The sequence below is a fragment of the Convolutriloba macropyga genome, chromosome 10, assembly GCF_964194025.1.
Source record: "Convolutriloba macropyga chromosome 10, txConMacr16.3, whole genome shotgun sequence".
Classification (NCBI taxonomy): domain Eukaryota; kingdom Metazoa; phylum Xenacoelomorpha; order Acoela; family Convolutidae; genus Convolutriloba; species Convolutriloba macropyga.
The window spans coordinates 19,820,509-19,842,707 of NC_134477.1; the positions used below are offsets into that span (position 1 = coordinate 19,820,509).

Genomic DNA, 22,199 nt, shown 5'->3' on the forward strand with positions numbered 1-22,199 from the left:
ATCAAATATCGTTACGGTTGTTATTCTAAAACGTCAACAGAACAATAAGTAATCCAAAATATTAACACAGGGTTACTGAATGCACAGGAAATTTGACTCAAGAAAGACCAATAATGCACTCATTCGATTTTTGCTGGCTTGAGGTGCTCTGGTCATTTACTTCCACTGTTTAATAGTTGAGTATATGTATATTCAGTATGTTGGAACCATTCATTGAAGAAGCGATTCGCTTTTGTTTAAGATTTCATTCACAGCACGAATTATCCATTAGTGCTATTCCCAATACGCAAACAAGACTTACACACTACTGACTGAAGCTGTTTCTAGCAACCCCCGCAGATACAGAGGTTGTGTTTCTTCTTGCTTAATTGATCAAGTGGCTGATTAACTTTTGAAAATTTAGCTCTTTTTACAGTTCCAGTGGAAACTACTCTTCTTGTACATCATTACACTTTTTGTCTGATTCAAGCTCTTAATGAATTCCTATCATTCTACTTTATTTAACTAAAAAGTTCAGCTGCTCCTGCGCATCATAGTTTTTCTACCAATTTTTTCGGTTTTTTACAGAATTGATTCTTTTTACTTAGCTCAGTTTTTTGTTTATCTCTCAACAATTTATCTCAAATACATTTTTCCTGTAAATAATCTTGCTCAATCCTAGAAGGGTAGCTGAAAAAGTGTAAGGAAATATGTTTTCAAAAAAAGCATGCTCAGAACATCAAAAAGTTGTTTTTGTCTTCTGTGTTGCAACATTTTATCATTTTCTTGCCAAGGATTCAAAGACAAAGAACATGAATTCAATTTCTTTTCTGTAAAAAATCTTAATAGTTTTTAATATGGTAGCTAGCTAGGTGTAGAAAATTCAGATTTTCAAAAAAGCATGCTCAGAAAATCAAAAAATTGTTGTCTTCGGTTGTGATATTTTGCTTGCCAATGTTTAGAGGACAGTTTATCAGCGCTGAAGGTCAAAATCTGTTTACAAGATAAAATATTATTGGATCGTGGAGACAAATAACAACATTCTTCAAGGCAATTAAATTGCCCTCCAGGGACTTATCTCCCTCTCTCTCGCTCTCGTCTGATTGCAAACATATAAATACATAAATTCATAAACACATTCAGAAATATATACATACATTCCACTGTATAGACATAAAAAAACATACACACAAAAAAACAAAAACGTCTTGACAATTACACACATTTACAAATTCTACCCACAAACATACATTTCAGCTTACACTCATACAAACATATTACTAAACTTAAGCACAGTTATATTTACTTATAAACCAATATACACTTCCATATATACTTCCATTAATTCTTTCCTTTCTTTCGATTGTTCATTCTGACATAAAAATTACAATTTTGAACACATGCAAGCAAATATACGTACTCGTTTTGATATAAATATACATAGTTACATATGTATATAAAAAAACAGAGCCAACCTTTCCACATCATACTGAACATTTGCAAAAGTATTGTTAACAAAAACTGCTTCTGACTACTCTTTGACTTATTTCAGACTACTTCAGAAACTGATTTTTTCCGGTCCTACTTGGTTGAACAAATGAAGTCAACAAAAAAATCAGTTTTGAGTGCTCTTTCATAGCGCAAATCCATTTCAGACCATTTTAGGACTTTTAAAATTTAAAAAATTTAAATTTTTTACATGCTTCGACCCCTATACTTCATAGGTGAAAAAAAGTGAAGTCAACAAAAAATCACTTTTGAGTGCTCTTTCATAGTGCAAAATCCATTTCAGACCATTTTAGGACTTTGAAAAATTTTGAAAATTTTTTTCAAAAAATTTTAAATTTTTTATGTTTCGGCCCTATACTACTTAGGTGAAAAAAGTGAAGTCAACAAAAAATCACTTTTGATTGCTCTTTCATAGCGCAAAATCCATTTCAGACCATTTTAGGACTCCAAAAATTTTTGAAAATTTTTTTCAAAAAATTCGAAATTTTTATATGTTTCGACCCCTATACTACTTAGGTGAAAAAAGTGAAGTCAACAAAAAATCACTTTTGAGTGCTCTTTCATAGCGAAAAATCCATTTTAGATAATTTTAGGACTTCAAAAAATTTTGAAAATTTTTTTCAAAAAATTTTAAATTTTTTATGTTTCGGCCCTATACTACTTAGGTGAAAAAAGTGAAGTCAACAAAAAATCACTTTTGATTGCTCTTTCATAGCGCAAAATCCATTTCAGACCATTTTAGGACTCCAAAAAATTTTGAAAATTTTTTTCAAAAAATTCGAAATTCTTATGTTTCGACCCCTATACTACTTAGGTGAAAAAAGTGAAGTCAACAAAAAATCACTTTTGAGTGCTCTTTCATAGCGAAAAATCCATTTCAGACAATTTTAGGACTTTGAAAAACTTTGCAAATTTTTCGAAAAAAAATTGAAAATTTTTGAAATTTTTTCCAAGTTGTAGGCATCAGGTGTCTCATATAGGGTTTTTACAGTTTTTAAAAAATCATATTATGACATTCTATGAGTTTAGGATCTATCCAGTTATTCTCTAGTGAATATTGGAACAGCTGTAAGTTGCCCAGTGATTGTAGGGTGGTGGGTTCGAACACCACCCCTACAAGAAATTTTACCTCTGAAAAAGTGATTTTCTCTAAGTCAAATCAAGTTTTTTTGGTTAAGTTTTGCCAGCGTGGGTGAGAATGCACCCAGGCTGGCGAAAATTAGCCAAAAACCTTGATTTGACTGAGAGAACATCACTTTTTCAGAGGTAAAATTTCTATTAGGGGGGGTCCGGACCCCCCCCCCCCCCCCTACAAGCACTAGGCAACTTACTATACTACTCACGACGAATGTAATTGCTAAAAACTTTGTTTGAGAGCAATTAAATACAACCGGATAAATGTGATTCTTAAATTGATGGGCGCGCAACGTAATTAGCATTGCCTATGAAAGTAGTAGTAGTAGAATAGACTTCAGGCAAATTCCCTAGTTGGTTTCCCCCTTGTGCAGTCCGAGTTTTAAGTTTGTCGTAGCTTTTCAAAGATGCTGCAGTTTCCACATCTGCATAAAAGTCTCCATGTGCATTTGTTTGTCTCGTTGCACTTCCTTTTGAAGAAGTTCACATAAATGTTCACATAGAGTCCGTTTGTCTGGTTTTTCGTAAAAGCTGGTACATGCGCGGATAAGGCAGTTGTAGAGTCTCTTAGTTCGTAAGCTGTCATCGGTCTTTTGCAGCCTGGTTTTGGCTATTGGTAGCTCACATCTTTGGAACTGTTTCGTGACGTCATAGGCACTTTGTAGGGCTTTCCGGATCTCAATGTCATTTGTTCTGGAGCATGGCTAGCAGCATTAGCACATCGTGCATTTCTATGTAGAGACTGAGCGGAAGGAGTTTAAGATGTATTAATCTCTTGTAATGGCCTTTGTCAGGCCCGAGAATCCACCGAGAAGCCAGCTTTTGAACTTTTTCCAGTTGTTCAGAGTTTGTTTGGCATCCATGTCTGAGAACCATAGGTTACGATGGGCTCGACGTAGCCTGTGTAGGCGCTTAGTTTTGTGTAGATTGAGCAATTCTGCGCGAGACTTCGCTTGATCTGAAACAGGGCGTTTATCGCTTTGCTTGCCCGGCGGGTGCAGTTTTCATACCTAGAGAGGTTGCCGTTCACTATCACTCCTAAGTCGCGTTAACTCATGACTGTGGCGAGGGGTTATTCATCAGGGTACCTGCAGGTTGCCTCTGAGACAGAGAAATGTTGATTTCTCGATGTTTGGCAGCATTTCGTTTGAGGTTAACCAGTTTTCGTCCTGTATGCTACGTTGTCCAGCTGATCCTGCTTCAGTACAATGGCCTTGAAATAATCTGCGTAGCCGTAACTGCTGACCTTATCTAGTGATTCAGGGAGATCGTTAATGAAAAGCAATAACAATAGGGGGCCCAGGGTGGATCCCTGTGGGACACCACTTGTTACTGGTTTCAGAGACGATCTGCTATCTTCAATGCGAACATATTGCTGTCTGTTTGTAAAATATGATCGGATTGTAGAGAGAAAATTTCCTCCAATGCCGAAATTTCCAATTTTCTGTAACAAAATATTGTGGAGAACAGTGTCGAAAGCTTAGGCAAAATCGAGATATAAACATGCCAGTTGGTCTGTGTCTAGCTTGTCATAGTGGTCATAGATCTGGTGAAGAAACCGCAGAAGTTTTGACTTTCGTGTATTGGATCTTTGTGTGGTTATAGATGGCGTCAAAGATAGCTTTTTCGAGCACTTTCGAACAACAACAAAGGGGATGGATTTTTCTCTTTTAGAATAGACAAAACAGCTTGTCTTCTCATTGCCGTACCGGGATAATTGAGGTCGTCCTTCCCATATAGAACTGCTTTGAAGAATAGGAGTTAGTGAAGTTCAAAATACATAAAATCGGGAAAATACTAATTTTCCACGCATGCACTTATAGCTGCTTTTCCACTAGCAAGAATCCATGTTGCCTGTTTTTCCGTTTGCATCTTTCAGTAGTTAAATTTGTCTTATTGGCGAACCTAAATTGGGCAGTATACGAGATAGTAACCGAAGTCACGTATTTTTGTAGGCTTTCAGTTTCTTATCTATAGTCAAGGGTTTTCTACAACGTTTGTTTACATCAACTTTATGAGTCACGTTATACTGAAAGATTAATTAAGGTTGTATTGCGGAGGAGAGACAAAAGAATGATAATTTCAACTCACAGGAAAAGCCTTCTTCTTTTTAGGAGCAGAGAGACATTTTGAAGCGAGAGTTTCCTGAGTAATATTGACTGCACCACCGACCAGAGACCCCGTGAGTCTGTTTCTCACAAAAATCTCGAGGCATCTTCCACTCACAACGTGCGTATCAACAAAGTCACCGAATTTCCTGACCTGGGCGGCCCTGGATATCACGCTCACTCCATTTTCTAAATGATTCAAAACATTGAAAACAACTGAAGGACAAATACGACTATAAGAAGTGCAGCCTTGATTCAAAACTTTGAAAACAACTGAAGGACAAATACGACTATAAGAAGTGCAGCCTTAACATTTCGATTGCATGACAAAAATTTAACAAACAATAGTTCGACTGTATCGGAGTTATTGACTACAAAACTGCCTACTCAACACTAAATTCGCTTTTAACTACTCTCACTAAACGAAATCAGAATAAAGAAGAAGCGAAAAAGAGTTTGCGTAAATAAGCATTATATCGTCTACCTTTCCCTTTGACATTGACAACACACTCTAATGATTCGCACGGGATTCCACAAATTGATTGACCTTCGTTAAATTTAAGTCTGATGAAACCGTTGCTATTCGGTCCACTGGCAGTTGAAGTGTCATTGCAAGTAACTGATGACCCGAAACATGATGACTGGTTGTTGTTAATTGATGAAAACTGAGAATCTCCTAATTTATTGCTCAATTTATCAGAGCATGCTCGGGATGTCTTTCTTGGCAAGATTGGCGGGGTTGCACTAATTAGCCTTCCGTTCCCAGAAGCAGTAGAGGCAGCGTATGAGTCGTCAGGATGCTGTGGACGAATCAAATTCGGCGCTACAGATGTTAGGGAGCGGCTAAGACCACTTCCAGGACGGACCGGTCCAACTTGCGACATTCTAAGGCACGCTTACATGATGCATAAAAATATCTCTGAAAAAGTCTCACATTGTAACGGATTGGAGTTGGTCAATGCTTTTTTATTTTATAGAAAAAAATATTTTGATTTAAAAGTAAATTACAAGTAAACTCCAATTTCCTCTCAATGAATGCATAAAAGCAAACCAATCTCCCACCGAATTGAAATTAGCCCACGTTACACCCGTTTTCAAAAGGTACACAAAATTGATAGCACAAACTCGACCTATTTCAGAGACCCTAATGTTTCAAGGTTTTTCAGTCTCTTGAACCAAGCAACAGATCACCAGGAAAGATATCAGATCATTAACAATCAGTTGGTTTTCAAAAGACCTTAGCAACTGATGACATTCTACAACTAGTTGAAATTGTTTCAGGTAATGCAAAGTGGAAAAAATAATGACATGTCGTTTATTGGATCTATTCTGTTTCGAACCCTAAGCATAGCGGTCATGTAACTTTTACGACCTCAAGGCGCACGTGATAATTTTACATAGTAACTTGCTATATAACAACACAAATAGTAATTGAGTATCTGAGACACTGGGAGCCGAAACAGAATAGATCCCATTTTGTTAAATCTTACCAAAGGATTCAACTCGATTTCAAAATAAACAAATTTAAATTAGAAGGGAAAAAACTACAATAGTATATAGACAAAATGTATATGAAGTTTAATCAGAACAGTTACAGAAAGGTCAAGAACAGTATTTACAAAAACTGTGGCAAAAATTAGTTCTATCGGTACCATTTAAGGAAAAGAACGAATTTAAAAAGGAGCTGAGAGAAGGTTGGGTACAGCGAAGGGTTTGCTACAAACCAGCAATCAACTTAAATGAGATAAAAAATTATCAGAACGTAGAACAAATCTAAAAGAAAATCAGACAAAGGAGCATCAACTTAAAAGCCTTCCTTCCTCGACAACAGCCCCATGGAAGCCTCGACCGGCTGCGGCCGTCGGAGCGAGCGGGAACCGCACAGGCAGAGTACTTTTTTTTACTCTTCAAAAATGTAAATTTAAAGTTATAACCACAACAAGAACGTTTGGTTAAATATTTACATTTTCAAAATCGCCTCGTAAATATATGAATAGTTTGGTCTTTATACTTCAGTAGAAAAATTTCCTAAAGCCTCTTACTTGTCTATCTATTGGAACACGTTCATGCAGTTTGACCATTTCGCTGCTTAGTTTTTCCTTAAATTTGTTTTTAGTTTTCTCTTTTCGGATTTCAATTGGCAAATTATTCCATTTCCTAGAAAAATTTCTGATCAGTGACCTGTCACTCCATTTGATTGGCACTTATTCTTTGGAAAAAACTGGACAGTTCTGCAGTTTTTGGTCAATTCGTACTTTTCAAGAATCCTGAAAGAGGAGTTTTTGTTTTCTCGACTACTCTGTTTATATTGTGAGAGGAGGTCAAAAAATTTAAGAAGACAAACTTTTTTAATGAAAAGCTCTGCTGGTAAAATTTTGTCTTTCAGTAATAGATCTCTTGCACTGTCAAACTTTTTGCGCAGGTGGCAAACCTTTATTCCCCAATTTATTTGTTTATTAACTCTTTGAAGTGACATAACCGACAACGATTGAAAAAAAATTGCACTGAAATTGAGATGGGACAAAACAAGTGATTTAAAAAGAACGATTCTTGCTTTTAGTGGTAGAAAATGTCTTACTAAGTAAATTGACCTAATAGCATTTGCTATTTTTGTTAATGTTTTATTCAGCTGAATGTCAAAATTTAGATTGTTATCAATCATTATACCTAAATAACGACAACTTGTTTTTGGCTCTATGAAAATTCCATTATAATGAAATTGTTCAATTTTTGATTCACCATTTTTTGAAAAAACCACAATTTCTGTTTTATCTCTGTTTAAAGTTAGCATATTTTGCCCCATGTAACTGTCAGTACTTTCAAATACACTGTTAATTTCGCATAAGAGATTTTCATCGAATTTGGAATGACAAATAATGCATGTGTCATCTGCAAATTGTAAAACGTCCTCTCTTTTTTTCACTTTTTCAGGGAAGTCGTTGATAAATATTAAAAAAATTAAAGGTCCGAGAACTGTTCCTTGAGGTACTCCGTGATTTATTGTCACCCAGTTCGAATATTCTATGCCGTTCTTTATGCATTGTTTTCTGTTAGACAAAAACGATACTAGCATTGCAATTGATTCCGTATTAAATTCATATTTAGAAATTTTTTCGAGAAAAATTTTGTGAGATATTGAGTTAAAAGCTTTGGCTAAATCCAAGAATATACCAACAACGGTTTCGTTTTGTTCTAACAAACTATTCACTGATTCTGTCAACGATATTACTGTGTCATTCGAAGATTTTCTTTTCAGAAACCCAAACTGATTTTTATTGATTGTTTCATACTTTTCAACATGTTCTAGCATTTGTTGGAGCAAAAGTCTTTCAAAAATCTTCGCAAGAGTCGGTGTAACTGAAATTGGTCTGTAATTTCCTGCTTCCAGTGGATCCCCTTTTTTGTAAATTGGAGTTACATATGCTTTTTTAAGTATGTCAGGAAAAATGTTTTTTGATATACATTCGTTTATTTCAAACTGTAGATGTGTTCCAAAAGACATTTCGCTACACTTGAAGGACCATGTAGTGAGTAATCCAGGACCCGCTGCTTTGTTTTGTGGTAATTGATCAATTACAGTAAACAGTTCTTTTCTCGTTATATGTCTGAAGGAAAGCTCAGTTTTGTCAAAAGCAAAGTCCGGTAGCTCAATCTTTTCTGTCTCGCCTTCGTATAAACCTAATTTCGAAAAACAAATATTAATTGTGTTAGCGATTTCTTTTTTTGTCTTTTAAGATATCTTGGTTGAACCGAATTCTAGAAATTTCGCCGTTTTTATCCTCGTGTTTTATTTTTGTTTTAATGAATTTCCACTGTTGTTTTTTGAATCGGGAAGACTTTCGAACAATTTCTGTGAATAATTGTGGCTCGCTCTTCTAAGTAGTCTGTTTGTATGGTTTCTTATTCTTTTGGATGAGTCATACGTTTCAACGTCTGCTGTTATCTTCCAAATATTGAAAAGCCTGTGCTTTTCGTTGATTAGATTCAGAATTTTTCTGGATAACTATTTCTTTTTCGTTGATTTTGATGATGGCTCTCCTATTTTGATGGGAGCTACACTATTCAGAATATTTTCAAACATAATTGAAAATTTTTCAAAAGTTGAGTTTGCATTGTTTTGTTGATGCATGAAACTCCAATCCGCGGATGCAATTTTTTTGTTAAGATTAGCTCTAGTAAATTTGCTAGTATCCCGGTAAAAAAAATTGCGTTTTGTTGTTTTCATAATCAATGTCCAGTGACGAAAAGAAAACTTGTGTAAAGTGATCACTTCCAAATAATCCCTCGATAACAGTTGTATCAAAAATTTGATGTTCCGTTGTTAAACAGTGATCAATTAGTGTTTCCTGATTTCCATTTGTCCAGGTTGGAGTATTTTTATTTACTATCTCAAGCCCATTGTTGTAAGCAAATTCTGTCAATAACTCTTTTTCTCTTTGATTGAAAAAATTGATGTTATAGTCTCCGAATAGTATTACATTATCAGTTATTGAATATGCGCCTGAAATTTCTGATGTCAACTCTTCTAGAAAAAATTCGCCCAAGTTTTTATTGGAACAATAAGAAACGTTAACTAGAAGTTTTTCCTAAAACGGTGCTTGTATTTCAAGCCATAGTGATTCAAAAAAACTTCTGTTAATAGAGTTGAGATCATTCCGTATTTTATGTTTGAAAGTATTTGGTACCCATATCCCTACTCCACCACCTCTCGTTAACTGCGTCAATTTTGATCTACTTTGATGGACAAAGTGGTGATTGTTGCTTAAAAAATTTAAGGGTATCTTCTGATTATCGTTTATCCATGTTTCAGTAACAATGAAGCATGTTTGTCTGTTCTGCTGCTGCAAAAAATCCGAAATCTCTTCGTGTTTGTTGTTAACGCTTCTAATATTTGTGTATACAAAACATGGATGCAAGTTTGCATTTGCCTTATGTTTATCGTAGCTTTCGAATGTTTGTAAATTATGTAAATTGGGCCCTGGATTAGATTCGACATCACCGCAAAGTAAAATTAAGTCGGTTATAGTTAGGAACTGATATATTAAGTTTAAAGACCAAAATCCAAGACATACAATATCAACTATTGTTTTGTTTTTGAAAATCAAATAAATTGAAGTGCTTGGGTGACAATTGATTGAACACTTACATTTTTTATTTTCTGCAAGAAAAACAGGCTAAAAAACACGAGAAATTTCCAATAGGAAAACATATTTTTCAAAGTCACCCAAACGCATTATATCCCATATGAACATTTCTGTTCCAGTTATTGACATTATCTATTGGCTGCTTTTTGATTTGTCTCATAGATACGTTGCTGACAGAAGGTTGATACCCCACACTTGATATGTAATTTCTTAAGCTAAAAACTATTTTCTGGATTCCATTGTGATTAGGATGAATGCCATCCATTCGAATATCTACATTTTCCAAATTATAATCCAGAACTTTTATGTCGGTATTTTTAAACTCTCCGCGTAAACCATCTGCTATATCGTCTAAAGCCCGGTTAAATTTGTTTATTTCATTGTTGTAAGTTTGGCGTCCAAAACTGCCGTTTTTGACCTTGGGTAATTTACAAATCGCTACTTTGTAAGGCTTTATTTTATTAACGCACTTCGATAAAACGACTCCCAACTCTTTAGCCGCATCTTCTCCTGCCGTACCTTGATCAATTGAATTATGCCCTGTATGAATAATTAGACATTCTGCTTTTGTTGATGGCGCATAATTGTCAATGATATTATTGAGGTCTTTATTGTCGAAGATGGATAAGAATGAATGGCAGCATCATTACTGATGTCATTTTGGCGAACCAGTTTATACGAGCTGTCAGAAATTATTAACTGTTTTGTGAAACGAGGAACAAACTTTGGATAAAAATGACGGTTGACAGTAGATTTTACGACATCTTTTTCTGCTGTTTTTTCGCTAATTAAATTTGATATTAATTTATCATTCTGACTCCTCAAAAATTGAATCTCAGATTGAGCTTGATTGTAAAGTTCTTTCTTATGTTCCAATTCAAGCTTAAGTCTGTCCAATTCTTGGTTATTGTCTTGATTCTTGTTTGCTAAGTTAAGTGACTCCCTTCTTTGATTTCTTAGTTGCATCACCTCGCTTATTAGTTTCTCTTTTGTCCATTTCGACAAACCCGAAATAGTATCTGTCATCTTGATATCTATGCTTTAGGTTGATTTGGTTTTAGTTATTCGTGCATAAACCAGAAAAAGAGTACGGAGCTCCGGAGTAGCGCAAAGCTGATTTTCGTTCGGATAAACGTGATGATGTTGGCGTAGGAGTCGTGGTTCTTAAGGCTGAGTTTGCTGGCAACTTGCTTCATCACCCGAGTTGCTGAAGGTCCTGCTCCTCCTGTGCAAGAAAAAATCAACGGACTGAAAGTGCCCTTCTCAACGTTTATAACTCGAGGCTTGTATTTCAGTTTTTTGATATTTTCATGGTAGCTATACGCGTCTTCGATTTTTTCGGGCAGCTTTTCGCAAAGGGGTTGAAGATTTTAACAGCGAAGAACGTTTTGGGAAACTGCTGTCCCAGAGGCCATTGGCTTTAATATCCAATCGTGCGTCATCTTCAGTGCTGATAGTTTTACTTGCAAAAAACTCGCCTTGCAACGGCAGAAGATTGGGCTCGATTTCAACATCAAAACAAATTTCCTGAAGCAGATTGGAGAAAGAGTCATGGATGTCGTTATGTCTTAAGTGGGTATAACTGCCTCTGGGACAGTGAAGGGCATGTGCAACTGTGAACGGCTCGCCACAAACACAGTTGGACGCAAGTTTGGGGGGCTCCTAACCATACCGAAGAGCAATACCATCTCGGAATTCAGACTTGGACAGATTGAAGTTGTACTTTTTCAATGCCATGGCATTAAACCAACATGAAGCTCCTTTTTCAGAGGCTAAATCAATTGCATACAATTTGTTTGCATTCAAACAGTTTTTAATGCTGAATTTTTTCTCATTCATTTTCACTTATTTATCTTTTCTGATCTTCTCCACACTTTTTAATTGTTCGGGCTCGATATATGATACGTCCCCGAGGGATAGTGGCTCTGAAATGGTTTTTGAACGTTCATATTCGAGGATTCTATCTCAGCGCAAATGATGTTGAGTCCACCTTCGCGTACGGGGAGTGAATATATGTCGCGATAGGTCTCGTCATAATTTGTGTTACAAACAAGGTTAGGGATTAGGTGATCATTGATAACTTTCTGGGTTTCTTCCAACAAGTCGAATGAGTCTGTCGTTGTCCTCGATAAGAAGGTTAATTTATGCTGCACAGAGTTTTTCAAGCATTTGTCAACTTCGATAGAAAGACTTTCAGAGCTTCGACCGATCCGGCGGCGTTTCCGTCATCCGCGTACCATTTTCGAATCAGGTTGTCGTCGGAAACCTTTTCGATGAGGGGCAAAATAGCTAGTTCATACATTGCCATTGCAAGTGGGTCGCCTTGAGTGGTTCACTCTCGTGATTGTAGAACTTTGTGAGAAACATAGAGATTAGATGGGGTCTTATAAGAGTTGGATAAAGCCAGATAAAGAGATGGACAAAGGACTTCGACGTCTTTTAGGGCTAAGTCGATTTTAGGGCAACTCGATTTTAAGAAATTTCTCCGAAAAAGATTGAATCCTGTAGTTTTTCTAAATAAATCCACAACTATGTTTAACGCAGTTCCTGCAAACCGTCAACACATGGTAGAACTCAGGGGTACATTTTCCGAAACCGTGATCATGACATACCTCAAGGAACCGTTAAGGACATTAGTTTTTCTCCTAAAAGAAGTGCAAGTCGTTTGTTGCGAGATTGCGCTGTTTCAACTGAGAGGAGATTGTGGCCTATTATAATATCCGTGCACTTCAAGCTGATACGGTTTGGTTGGAGGTTTTCTAAAGCACTTAACTTTTCGGGAATAAGCTGAAAACGATAAAATTTTTAGGAAAATGGTCACAGTCAAAGAATTCATTTAAATTGCTCACTAGGCTTATTCAGCGAAAGTTACTTAGTTAAATGAAAATAAGTCTTAAGAATAAATTTATGAGAAGAATTGCTACAGAGGTGATAATAAAAGTTTTATTGCGTAAGAGAAAAATCAGTTAAAAGCAACTACTGATTGTTACAGTCGTCTCGCCAACTCCACCTTATACCTGTTCCTCAATTCCTTTGTTCCGAGATCCTTGTTGTACGTCTTTATGATGTTGGGGGGATTTTATGGTTTCTTCACGGGTACTGCCGAGGATATCTCTTGTTGGAGTCTGTCGTCTCAATACGAGTCGCACGCTTTTTGACTTCTTGCAATTGTCTCTGAAATTGGTGTTTGTTTGGTTAAGTTATACAGGTTATTTTTCTGTATTATTTTAGAATATCGTATATCTAGACATGTTCTGAGTTGTTTTCTATGGAATGAATCAATTTTAGCGTTAGTAGACTTGTTTGCAACCCATTTCAAGCTATTACATAGTAAAATCGATCTCACATATACATGATAGATGTCATCTTGTCTTTCACGTTGATGTATCGATTTCTCCAGATTTTTCTGTATTTGAGCAGGGCTACCTTAGTGAGTTGTTTTCTTCTTTGTTATTCTGCTAATGCATCTAGTGTTGTTCCCAGCTCTTTTGTTTTTCAAAGGTATGTCTTTGTGATAGATGATCTATTTGGTCTTGGAGTGGTTGACTTGGAGATTGAATTTTTTGAGGACTACACAGATGAAATCTACATAGTCAGCATATCACAAATGTCTGGGTATCAGGGCCCTGTTTTTTTTTAGCATAGTCAGGATCGTGTATCTGAGGTTCACGTCCTTTTGGTGCATCTGTTCCAAGATCACGGTCGATTTCTCCGAGAGCTTCGTCCAGATATTGGGTAAAAATTCTGGGTGATAGCCCGTCCTTTTTTGGGACCCCTCTGTTGTTGTTGAACGGTTCCCCTATCGATTTACCATTTTTTGCTCTCAGGGTCGTTCGAATGAGTAGGGGTTTTATGATGGTGACGTTTTTTTCCCCGGTGCCTCTTCTCCTCAGTATATCTATCAGCTTCTTTCTGTCAAGTGTATCGAATGCCTTGAACATGTCTGTTCCTGCACAAACCTTCTGAATTTTCTTCTTTGATGATCCTGCAAGAAGATATTTGTGCCCTAGCACAATTTCACCTGTTGACTTCCCGCTTCGGGAGGCATATTGACAGGGTAGCTTAGATGCTTAGACTTTCGGGTTGGTTCTTTTCAGCATTATGAGTGAGATAAGCTTCCGGTAGGTGGTTAGTAGGTTCACTGGTCTGTAACTATCTAGTTTGGATCCGTTTTTGCCTGGTTTTTGAATTGGTACCATGTAGCCGTTCGTGTCGCGAAGTGTTTAGTGATTTTACCAAAATCTATTTTCTGTTTCTTTGTTCTTTAGTCCCCTTTGATGATCTTTTTTAGGGCTAAGGCGGTTGTGCGTTGTTTTTTGCTTTAGTAATTTCTCCTGCTTCTGCTATCATTTCCTTTGTTGTGAAGAATGCTTTTCGTTATCTGATAGCGTTTGATATTCTATTTCTCTGTTGTTTAAGGCCCGCTAATTTGTCTAATTTCACCTGGCCCATATTTTCAAGGATTTTTCTGCTTTTGGTTTTTAGCTCTATAATCACTGGGTCTTCTGTTAATTTCTTGGTTTCTTTTGCCGTGCCTCTTTCGCAGTCTAGTTTGCGGTGCATCTTGACTGCTACAAGTCTGTAATCCGTTTCAACCTTGTTGTTTTTTTAGTTTCTCGCAATTATGGCTAAGAATTTGCAACAGCTGGGGATTGCAAAGTAATCTATCTGGTTGTAGATTCTATTCTGATTGAATATTTCTTACCAAGTCGTAAAGTGACTGGCCTTGCTTTTGAAAATGGTGTTTGCCGCGATAAAATTGTGCCTGTCTAGGAATTCGTACAGAATTTCCCCGTTAGCGTTCCTCACACCTCTTGCGAACAAACCCACGGGTCCCCCTCTTATACATCCTAGTTTGGCGTTGAATTTGCCTAGAATTATGATGTATTTTCCTTTGGGCGATTTCAACAGTTCATCTAGGTCTCGGTAGAGTTTCTCTGTTTCTTCGGGATTTTTTGCTGTTATCCCCATAGCAGTTTATGAGCACCAGACGGTTTTTCTTGATAATTGTTTTTAAGATGTTCTTTCGATTCTCCTCACCATCTCTCACAGCAAATTTCTCTCGTTTCTCAATGGTGAGTTTGCAAATCCTGTCGGTGACGGTTTTCGCTTCCACTGTTTTCAGGTTGTTGTTGATTGCAAAAGCCCTGTCCGTGATGTTGATTGCTCAAAGAAGATTAGGCAATATACAAGTATTTTACTTTCGCTCTTGTCTCTCTTTGTTTCTTGAAAAGCGCAGAAATCAATGTTTTTCTCCGATAACGTTTCCCGGATCGCGTCTTCTTTTTTGCAGTAACGTCGGACGTTCCAGGCTCCGGCAACGAATTGTTGTTTTAGGTTTACTGGGTAATCCAGAGGACGCCCATCACAGCGTCAATAAGAGAAAGGCAGCTGAATTTATGAGTTGAGGTTTTTAATAATGATCGTTGGTTGTGGTCATGTCAATGGTTAATTTATCTTTGTTTATTTTTACCTTTTTATCTAATCGGTTTGGGATTTTCTCATGGCTATTGTTATCCGCATGGGTCCCTTTAGTTTAAATATCACATAACAGGTTTACCTGCTGGATGAATCCCATCAAGAACAATATTTCCCTGAAGTTTTCCGTCAAGGTCGAGTGATGATTGCCATCATAATTTATGTTTTTCACTTTTTTCTATGAAAATCCGGCTTAGTCTTGATTACAATTTGTTTCTGTTGCTATTTTTAATTGTGACATTTTCGAAAGGTGTCTGCATTTTGTAATTTACACGCGGTTCATATCAGCAGTTACGACACTGCCTCATTCTTAAAAAAGTGTTCCATTTGCTCAAAAGCTATTTTATGGGTTCAAACTCGATCACCCTTGTCCAGATGTTACAGCAAAGATAATGTGTTGAATTGATTCAGAATTGTGGTAGCTGCTGCCTCCTGAGGCAGGAACAGGAGCTCATATAGATTTGGAGAACAACTGAAAGGGCTTTGTGCTTTTATTGCTTCCAGCCTCCTCTGGATGACATTTCTTGACGTCTGTTCCGGTTGCACCTTACTTTTTAGCTTTCTGAGATCTTCTTTGGCATTCTTCAGCTCCCAAGCTAAGCACTCACGCTCATCTACTAGAGCGATACAATCCTTCGTTTTGCTTTCTGCTTAGATTTCAGTCACTTCAAACTCCTTATTGAAAACTTCAACCTGTCTCTTGCAAGACTCCCACTGATTCGTAGCGTTTGAAAGTAACCTTTTCGTCTCAAAATTTTCTCATATAAGTTTTGACTTTCTAGTAATAAATGCCAAAACTTCTCTTTGAGCCGAACCCCAGCACTTCCCAGCATTTTGCTGTTGTTTATCTTTCCCTGCTACCCTTCAATTTTTCCAAGCTGCTCATTCAGCTCCATCACATTGAATGGAGCTCTGTCCACTTTATTTGGGGGCTGAAACTGCATCAATAGCACTACATATCTTTTATTGGACGTCAGTCCGACAATCCGAAAAACCTGTGGTGACGATTGACAACACGTCGTAGATTTTGTGAAGATAATATCAGTAGTCGCCATGTTTTGGTTTTGCCAACCGTACGTATTACAAAACAAAATTAATCCAGTGAATCAGTTCAATTTTGTTTGTTTCGGAAACCGATCTAGTTTTTATTGTTTCTACAACTGCAATATTTGTGTCACCGTCACACAGTTCAACTGTGGTCATATTTCTTGTCAAATTTTGTTCACTAGAACGTTGTTTGAGATGATGAAAATAGCTTAATTCCCCCATTGGATTAGAAGGTGCAACTACAAGACTGGTGCTATTTCGTAGCATATCGGCTGACAAAAACGCACGCATGACACAAATAATGAGTTTTAAGTCGATAAAAACAATAATCAAACTTATGGTGACTTAATTTGCCATCTGCCAGATTTGTTTCATCTTTGCTACCAAGGTAATTAAAAATTAAGAGTTTGAGCCACTGGTGCTCGTATCTGAAGTCAATGTTGAAATGCGCTATGGTCTCATGTTCAATCCTTAACTCTTGGGATGTCTTTCTAAGATCAAGATCATTCTCATTGGAAAGCACTTTCATTGGTGCAAAACTTGACCAATTGACGTTAGTTCTGTGATTGGGCATGTCATCGGGCTTGTCACTAAGTTCTAGTCGTCGGCCATTTGTAATCCATGAACTCCTCTTTCAAATCAAATGCGTTTGGGTACATGGCGTAGCAATTCGTTATTGCAAAATTTCTATAAAACACTTCAGAAAAAGGGTCCATGTATCTTATCCCTTCTGAACTGTCGCAAAAGATTCCCTAACTGATACTTTCTCGGTACAAAACGAATTATCTATGCAATGGACGACTACTTTACCACATTTATTGATATAAAGTACTCATCCCGCTCTTTCCACGTGCAATTTCAGAGTGTTTTGTTGATATATGAAACTTTGGTGTGAGCTTTCATTTATTGGTGTAGATAGTCATAGCTCTGTGCAGTTTTTTTGTAACAATTCAATAGCTCTATTTCTTTCAAATTTTTAAACATACCTCAAAAACCCACACAACAAGATGATCTAGCTTTGTGTCACTGAGATCTGTCTCAGATAAATTTTTTGGTGAAAAAATATGTTTATTGATCCTCAGGGGTCCATTTGTGTATTATAATTTCTGTGGTTTGTTTCAAAAAGATACAAATCGTCTACCTGTTTAGTCTTGCTTTTTGCCTGAACAACCACATTTTTTTTTCTGTCTATTTTGCTTGTCAAATACCTCTTGTTTGACTATTTTTGACTATTTTTGCTGTTGTAGAGTACAAACATTTAAGTATCCTAAACATATTGGGTTTTGTATCTGGGTCATAAATTAGATTATATTGAATCTAATTCAAAAGCATCTCCTTGGTATAACAAAGTTCGCTTGTTTCAGAGGTTCATTAAAATATAACCAAGTTCCTGCAGTTGTTTCCCTAGTTGGAAAGAACAAGGTTCCCATGAATACTTCAGCAGTTATCATGATGTTATTTTTTTGTTTTTCAACATTTGGATTGATACAGTCCACGGTATAGACATAGTTCACTCCTTTTTAATCTTCACCTTTCATGAATGTTTTTGACATTTGCAGAGCAGCCTCTGAGTCGTTTCTGCCACCAACCATCTTAATAAAAATTTCTTTAGGAGCACTGAACTCAAAGTCACGAAGTAACGTTAGCAACATTTAATGTCCCTGCCATATCTTTTGGCAGACTGATTCTTTTAATAGTTAAAACGTTGGAATTATTTGTGTTTTTTTGTTGATTTTTTTGCATAGTCATACCAAGCCTTCTTTTCAGCCCAGTTACAGTATATGCGGCTCTGTACACGCGGTAATGTGTTTTACTGAAGCTGTTCTTAGAGTACAAGAGTCTTCCTTGGTTCACCTGCTCCTCCTTGATATGTGACGCTTCGCATTTGGTCCGTTTAAAGATGACAAGCTTTTGCGTTTGCAGAATGTTCTCAAACTCATACTAAACAATCTCTAAGGACTCTGAAAAACCTGTTTTTCTACTCCATTTGAGAAGTGTCCAGTTCAGCTGCACGTTCCAATGTGAGTACTACGACCTCTGCATTTTGTCGTATCATATTTTTGAAAAAAATTGTCATTATCATCTTTTTTCTCTGAGTCGTTATCTTTGAATCCCAAATAGTCTTTCAATATCCGTGGTATTGTTATTCCCGACTTACTTCGTGTTTGATATTGTGGACCGCTAACATTCAGCAAAGTAGAAGCCGTGCTTTTTTTAGAAAATCTTTGCACTCTTTTCTCTAGGTTGGTTCCGTCATGCAATCTCACTTCTGCTTTGCGGCTACTTTGGGTGCAGGTATCTTTTTCTCCGCTATCTTGTTGATTTTGATAGTTTTTATTAATTCTCTTGTACTCCCATATCTTGGTGTTTCAAAAAATTTGTCCCTGAGTGTCTGATTGTGAGTTTCATCATTAGGTTTAATTTGACTATTATTCCCTTCAGTAATAACTTCAATTTTTTCTATGCCATTCAGTGTGATTACTTCAATTACACAGAATCGTTCTCATCCGTAAGGTGTTTCTGTGGTATTATTGGTTCATTGTTTGCCTTGTTCCTCTCTTTTTCAACAGTTTTAGCACTTCTACTGTTAAAACTTTCGAGTCGATCGTAGTGGATATTTTCGATTTTTTTGTTTTCACATCTTCAATAACAAAGTTATGATCGTTGATTATTTCACGTATTGATTGTGGTCCACTGCAAAACTGTTTAAATTTCTTGGTTCGGGCAGTTTTTATGGTGGGACTGAACACCATTACTAAATCACGTATTTTCCATCGTGGTCTAAATGTGCTACGCTCAATGTAGATTTTTTGTTTTTCTCGCTCCACGTACTATTTTTCCCGTAACAATTCATGGCACGTTTGTAGTTCGTCTCTCAGGCAACTAACATAATCACTCAAGGTTGGATTAATTTTGGTTCGTGTTGTTTGATACATGCAATCAATTGGCAGAGCGCATGGTTGACCGAAAAGGAGGTATAAAGGGATGCACTTGGTCACAGAGTGAATTGATTATATGTACGCCATCAATACTAGGTGAAGGTAATCGCTACAGGTCTTGTGATGTTCGACCACAAATTTTGCAAGACTCTCTTCAATTGTGTGATTAATACGCTCTATCATTGCGTTATCTAGAGGACGGTAAAATGTTGTTGATGTCCTGATAATTCCCAGCTTTTTACACCAGCTCTTGAAAATATTCGACAAAAAATACTGCCAGTGTCACAATGGAGAGTTGTCGGACAACAAATGTTGAGACCCATACGTTTACAAAGGCCTTAGCTGCCGTTAAAGCTCCTTGGTTGCTCATGGGATTTGCTTCATACCATTTTGTAAACTGATCTCCAATTAACAGAATATATTTGTTTCAGCTTGACTAGGGTAAAGATCCCACAATGTCTACGGCAATTAGCCAATAAGGGTGAATTAGTTTCCAGGTTGTCAGGTTGTGTATGTTTTTCTGGTGTGGCGAATTCTTTTGACAGAATACTTCTCATGAACTTACCCACTCGCGAACATCTTGTCTCATCCATGGCCAGTTGAGTCGTTCTCGAACCCGGTCAAATGATTTAGCCGTAACAACAGCTGCAATTTTCATGAAGGAAAAGTAGAATTTCATAAAAGTGATGTTTAATAATTATTTGTGATAAGTTTTTAAATTCGTCAATACGTTTGGTTTTCTTAATTAGATCATTTTCTATGCGTAATTTTCTGAACTCGGTGCAAATTTTCCACAATGCCCCGGACGCTCCTGCCAGGTTTTTCCTTGAACAAGTTTGGCGATCTCAATCCAATTTCTCAGTATAATAAGTTCGGCTGCATTTTACTGATGTTGCACTAAACGTTCAACAGATTTCCCAAGTCCAATGGATCAGATTTTTTTGTCTTTCGTGTTTACTTGTTTCATTTGATTGCAGTCTTTGTCTTCTTCTTTAGTCTGTGGGACTCTCAACAGACAGTCTGCGTGCGGATCTTCTTTCCTGCTTTATGTTTGTTTTCAATGTCAAACTGTTCAAGTTTTTCTATTCATCAGGCTGATAAACCGTCTTGTTCCTTAAACTATATAACCACGTGAGGGACCTATTGTCGGTGACATTTAAAAACTTTTGTCCCAGGAACTAGTTTCTAAAGTTTCGATTGAACTAATGTATCGCAAAAATTCTCGTTTAGTTGCAGAGTAGTTCTTTTAACTATGGCTTAGCGTTTTTTTGCTTATATAATAACTCTTTCATCCCATTGTCATCTTTGGGAAAAATGGTACCAATGCCACACAGACAGGAGTTGTCGGTTAAAGTACTGGATTCCGTGCCATTCGGATAGCCCAAAATTGGTGCTTTCTGTATTGCTAGTTTCAGTTGCTCAACTGAAGATTCACAATCTTTGCTCCCAGAAAAAAACGTTCTTTTAACGCTCTTTCTGTTTAACAGCCTATAAAGGGGCTCTGCAATTTTTCCAAATTCTTAAATGGATCTTCTGTCAAAACCAATTTGTCCTAAAATAGCTCTCAATTCTTTTATTATTCGCGGTTTTTTCTTTTTACCAACTGTCGCTAATTTCCATGGATCCACCTCAACGCCTTTATCTGATACAATGAGTCCCAGGAAATGAACTTTTTCCTGGAAAAAACTTATATTTTCAGCCTTTTATTTTCATACCAGCGACTTTCAGTCATCCAAATACAAGATCTAAACGTTTGAGATGCTTTTCAAAAGATCGTTGATCATAAGATGATTTTTTCGGCTAGGTATAATATAGCCACTTCATAGGCAAGGTCCGCCATGGTCAGCTCCATTATGTTTGGAAAACTCCTGGCGCTGACTCCAAACCCATGGGCAGTATAATCTACTTGTAGACTCCCATTGGCGTTACAAATGCTGTTAAGTTCTGCGACTCTTCATCCAGCGCAATTTGAAAATAAACCGATGTCAAATGTGTGTTGGATAAGTTACAGTTTTCGTCCACAAAGTCAATGAGGTACTTTATTCTTGGTAGCGGCCTACTATTTTTTCTCGATTTGTTTGTTCAGACCTCTATAACCTACTACTAGTCCGTAGCTGCCATCTTTTTGTCACCATTTTTAATGGTGCTGCCCAATACGAAGGGGTTATTTCTATTTATTTTGCTTCCTCTAGATCTCCGTCAACTTTTTTCATTCCTTCTCTTTTTTTTTCATCTGAGCTGATGCCGTAATAACTTCTTCTGAACGGCAGAGCATCTTTGTTGTGTTTAATTTGGTGTTTTATTTTGTCACAATATCCTAAGTCATTAGAATTTTGGGAGGAAAATTGTTGACGTCTCATGAACAATTCCTGTAATTTCTCGTTCTGCTGTTTATTAAGATAAGATCCTTCCAAAATTGCGTGTTTTCTCATCTAAAATGTTTCCAATGTTTTGGCCTGATATTGATTTGTGAAGATTTGTGAAGATTCAATTCAGAATTAAGTTCTTTTTGTTTTCGAGATAGCTTCCTACTTTAGTGTTTCATACATTATCATGTATGCGTCCGTTGGATTTAAGACTTTTGACAAACTAGAATTATACTTTTTTGATATCATACAGATGGCTAGAAACAGGCCAATATTCAGACATTCGTTTTTGATCTGCATATACGTGTTTTCTCCCGCAATTGCAAAAACCTGAAGACCTTCACTTTTCTCTGTGGTAAGCGGTATTGAAATTTTAGACACTACTATATAATTTCTCTTCGCGTAAGTTCAACACATACTTATTAATTTTTTAGGAAGTCAGTTCCCAGCAGACATTCCATACCGTCGTCTGCCGTTATCACAAACTCTTTTCCG

General features: G+C 36.8%; 2 protein-coding genes across 4 annotated transcripts in view; one reads left to right on the forward strand and one right to left on the reverse strand.

The window, feature by feature from the left end:
* The window catches only part of LOC142348809 (protein kinase C-like), a 158,771-nt gene extending 153,126 nt beyond the window's left edge, over nt 1-5,645 (reverse strand). For all 3 annotated transcript variants that reach the window (XM_075400329.1, XM_075400328.1, XM_075400330.1), the window contains exons 1-2: nt 5,215-5,645; nt 4,714-4,919 (exon numbers count right to left, since the gene is read on the reverse strand). In XM_075400329.1, the coding sequence (XP_075256444.1) occupies nt 4,714-4,919; nt 5,215-5,614 (606 nt within the window). In that variant the 5' untranslated portion in view covers nt 5,615-5,645. The remainder of the gene's footprint in view (nt 1-4,713; nt 4,920-5,214) is intronic.
* The window catches only part of LOC142347951 (von Willebrand factor A domain-containing protein 3A-like), a 708,547-nt gene that overhangs the window by 466,451 nt on the left and 219,897 nt on the right, over nt 1-22,199 (forward strand). The gene's annotated exons all lie outside the window — the stretch shown is intronic.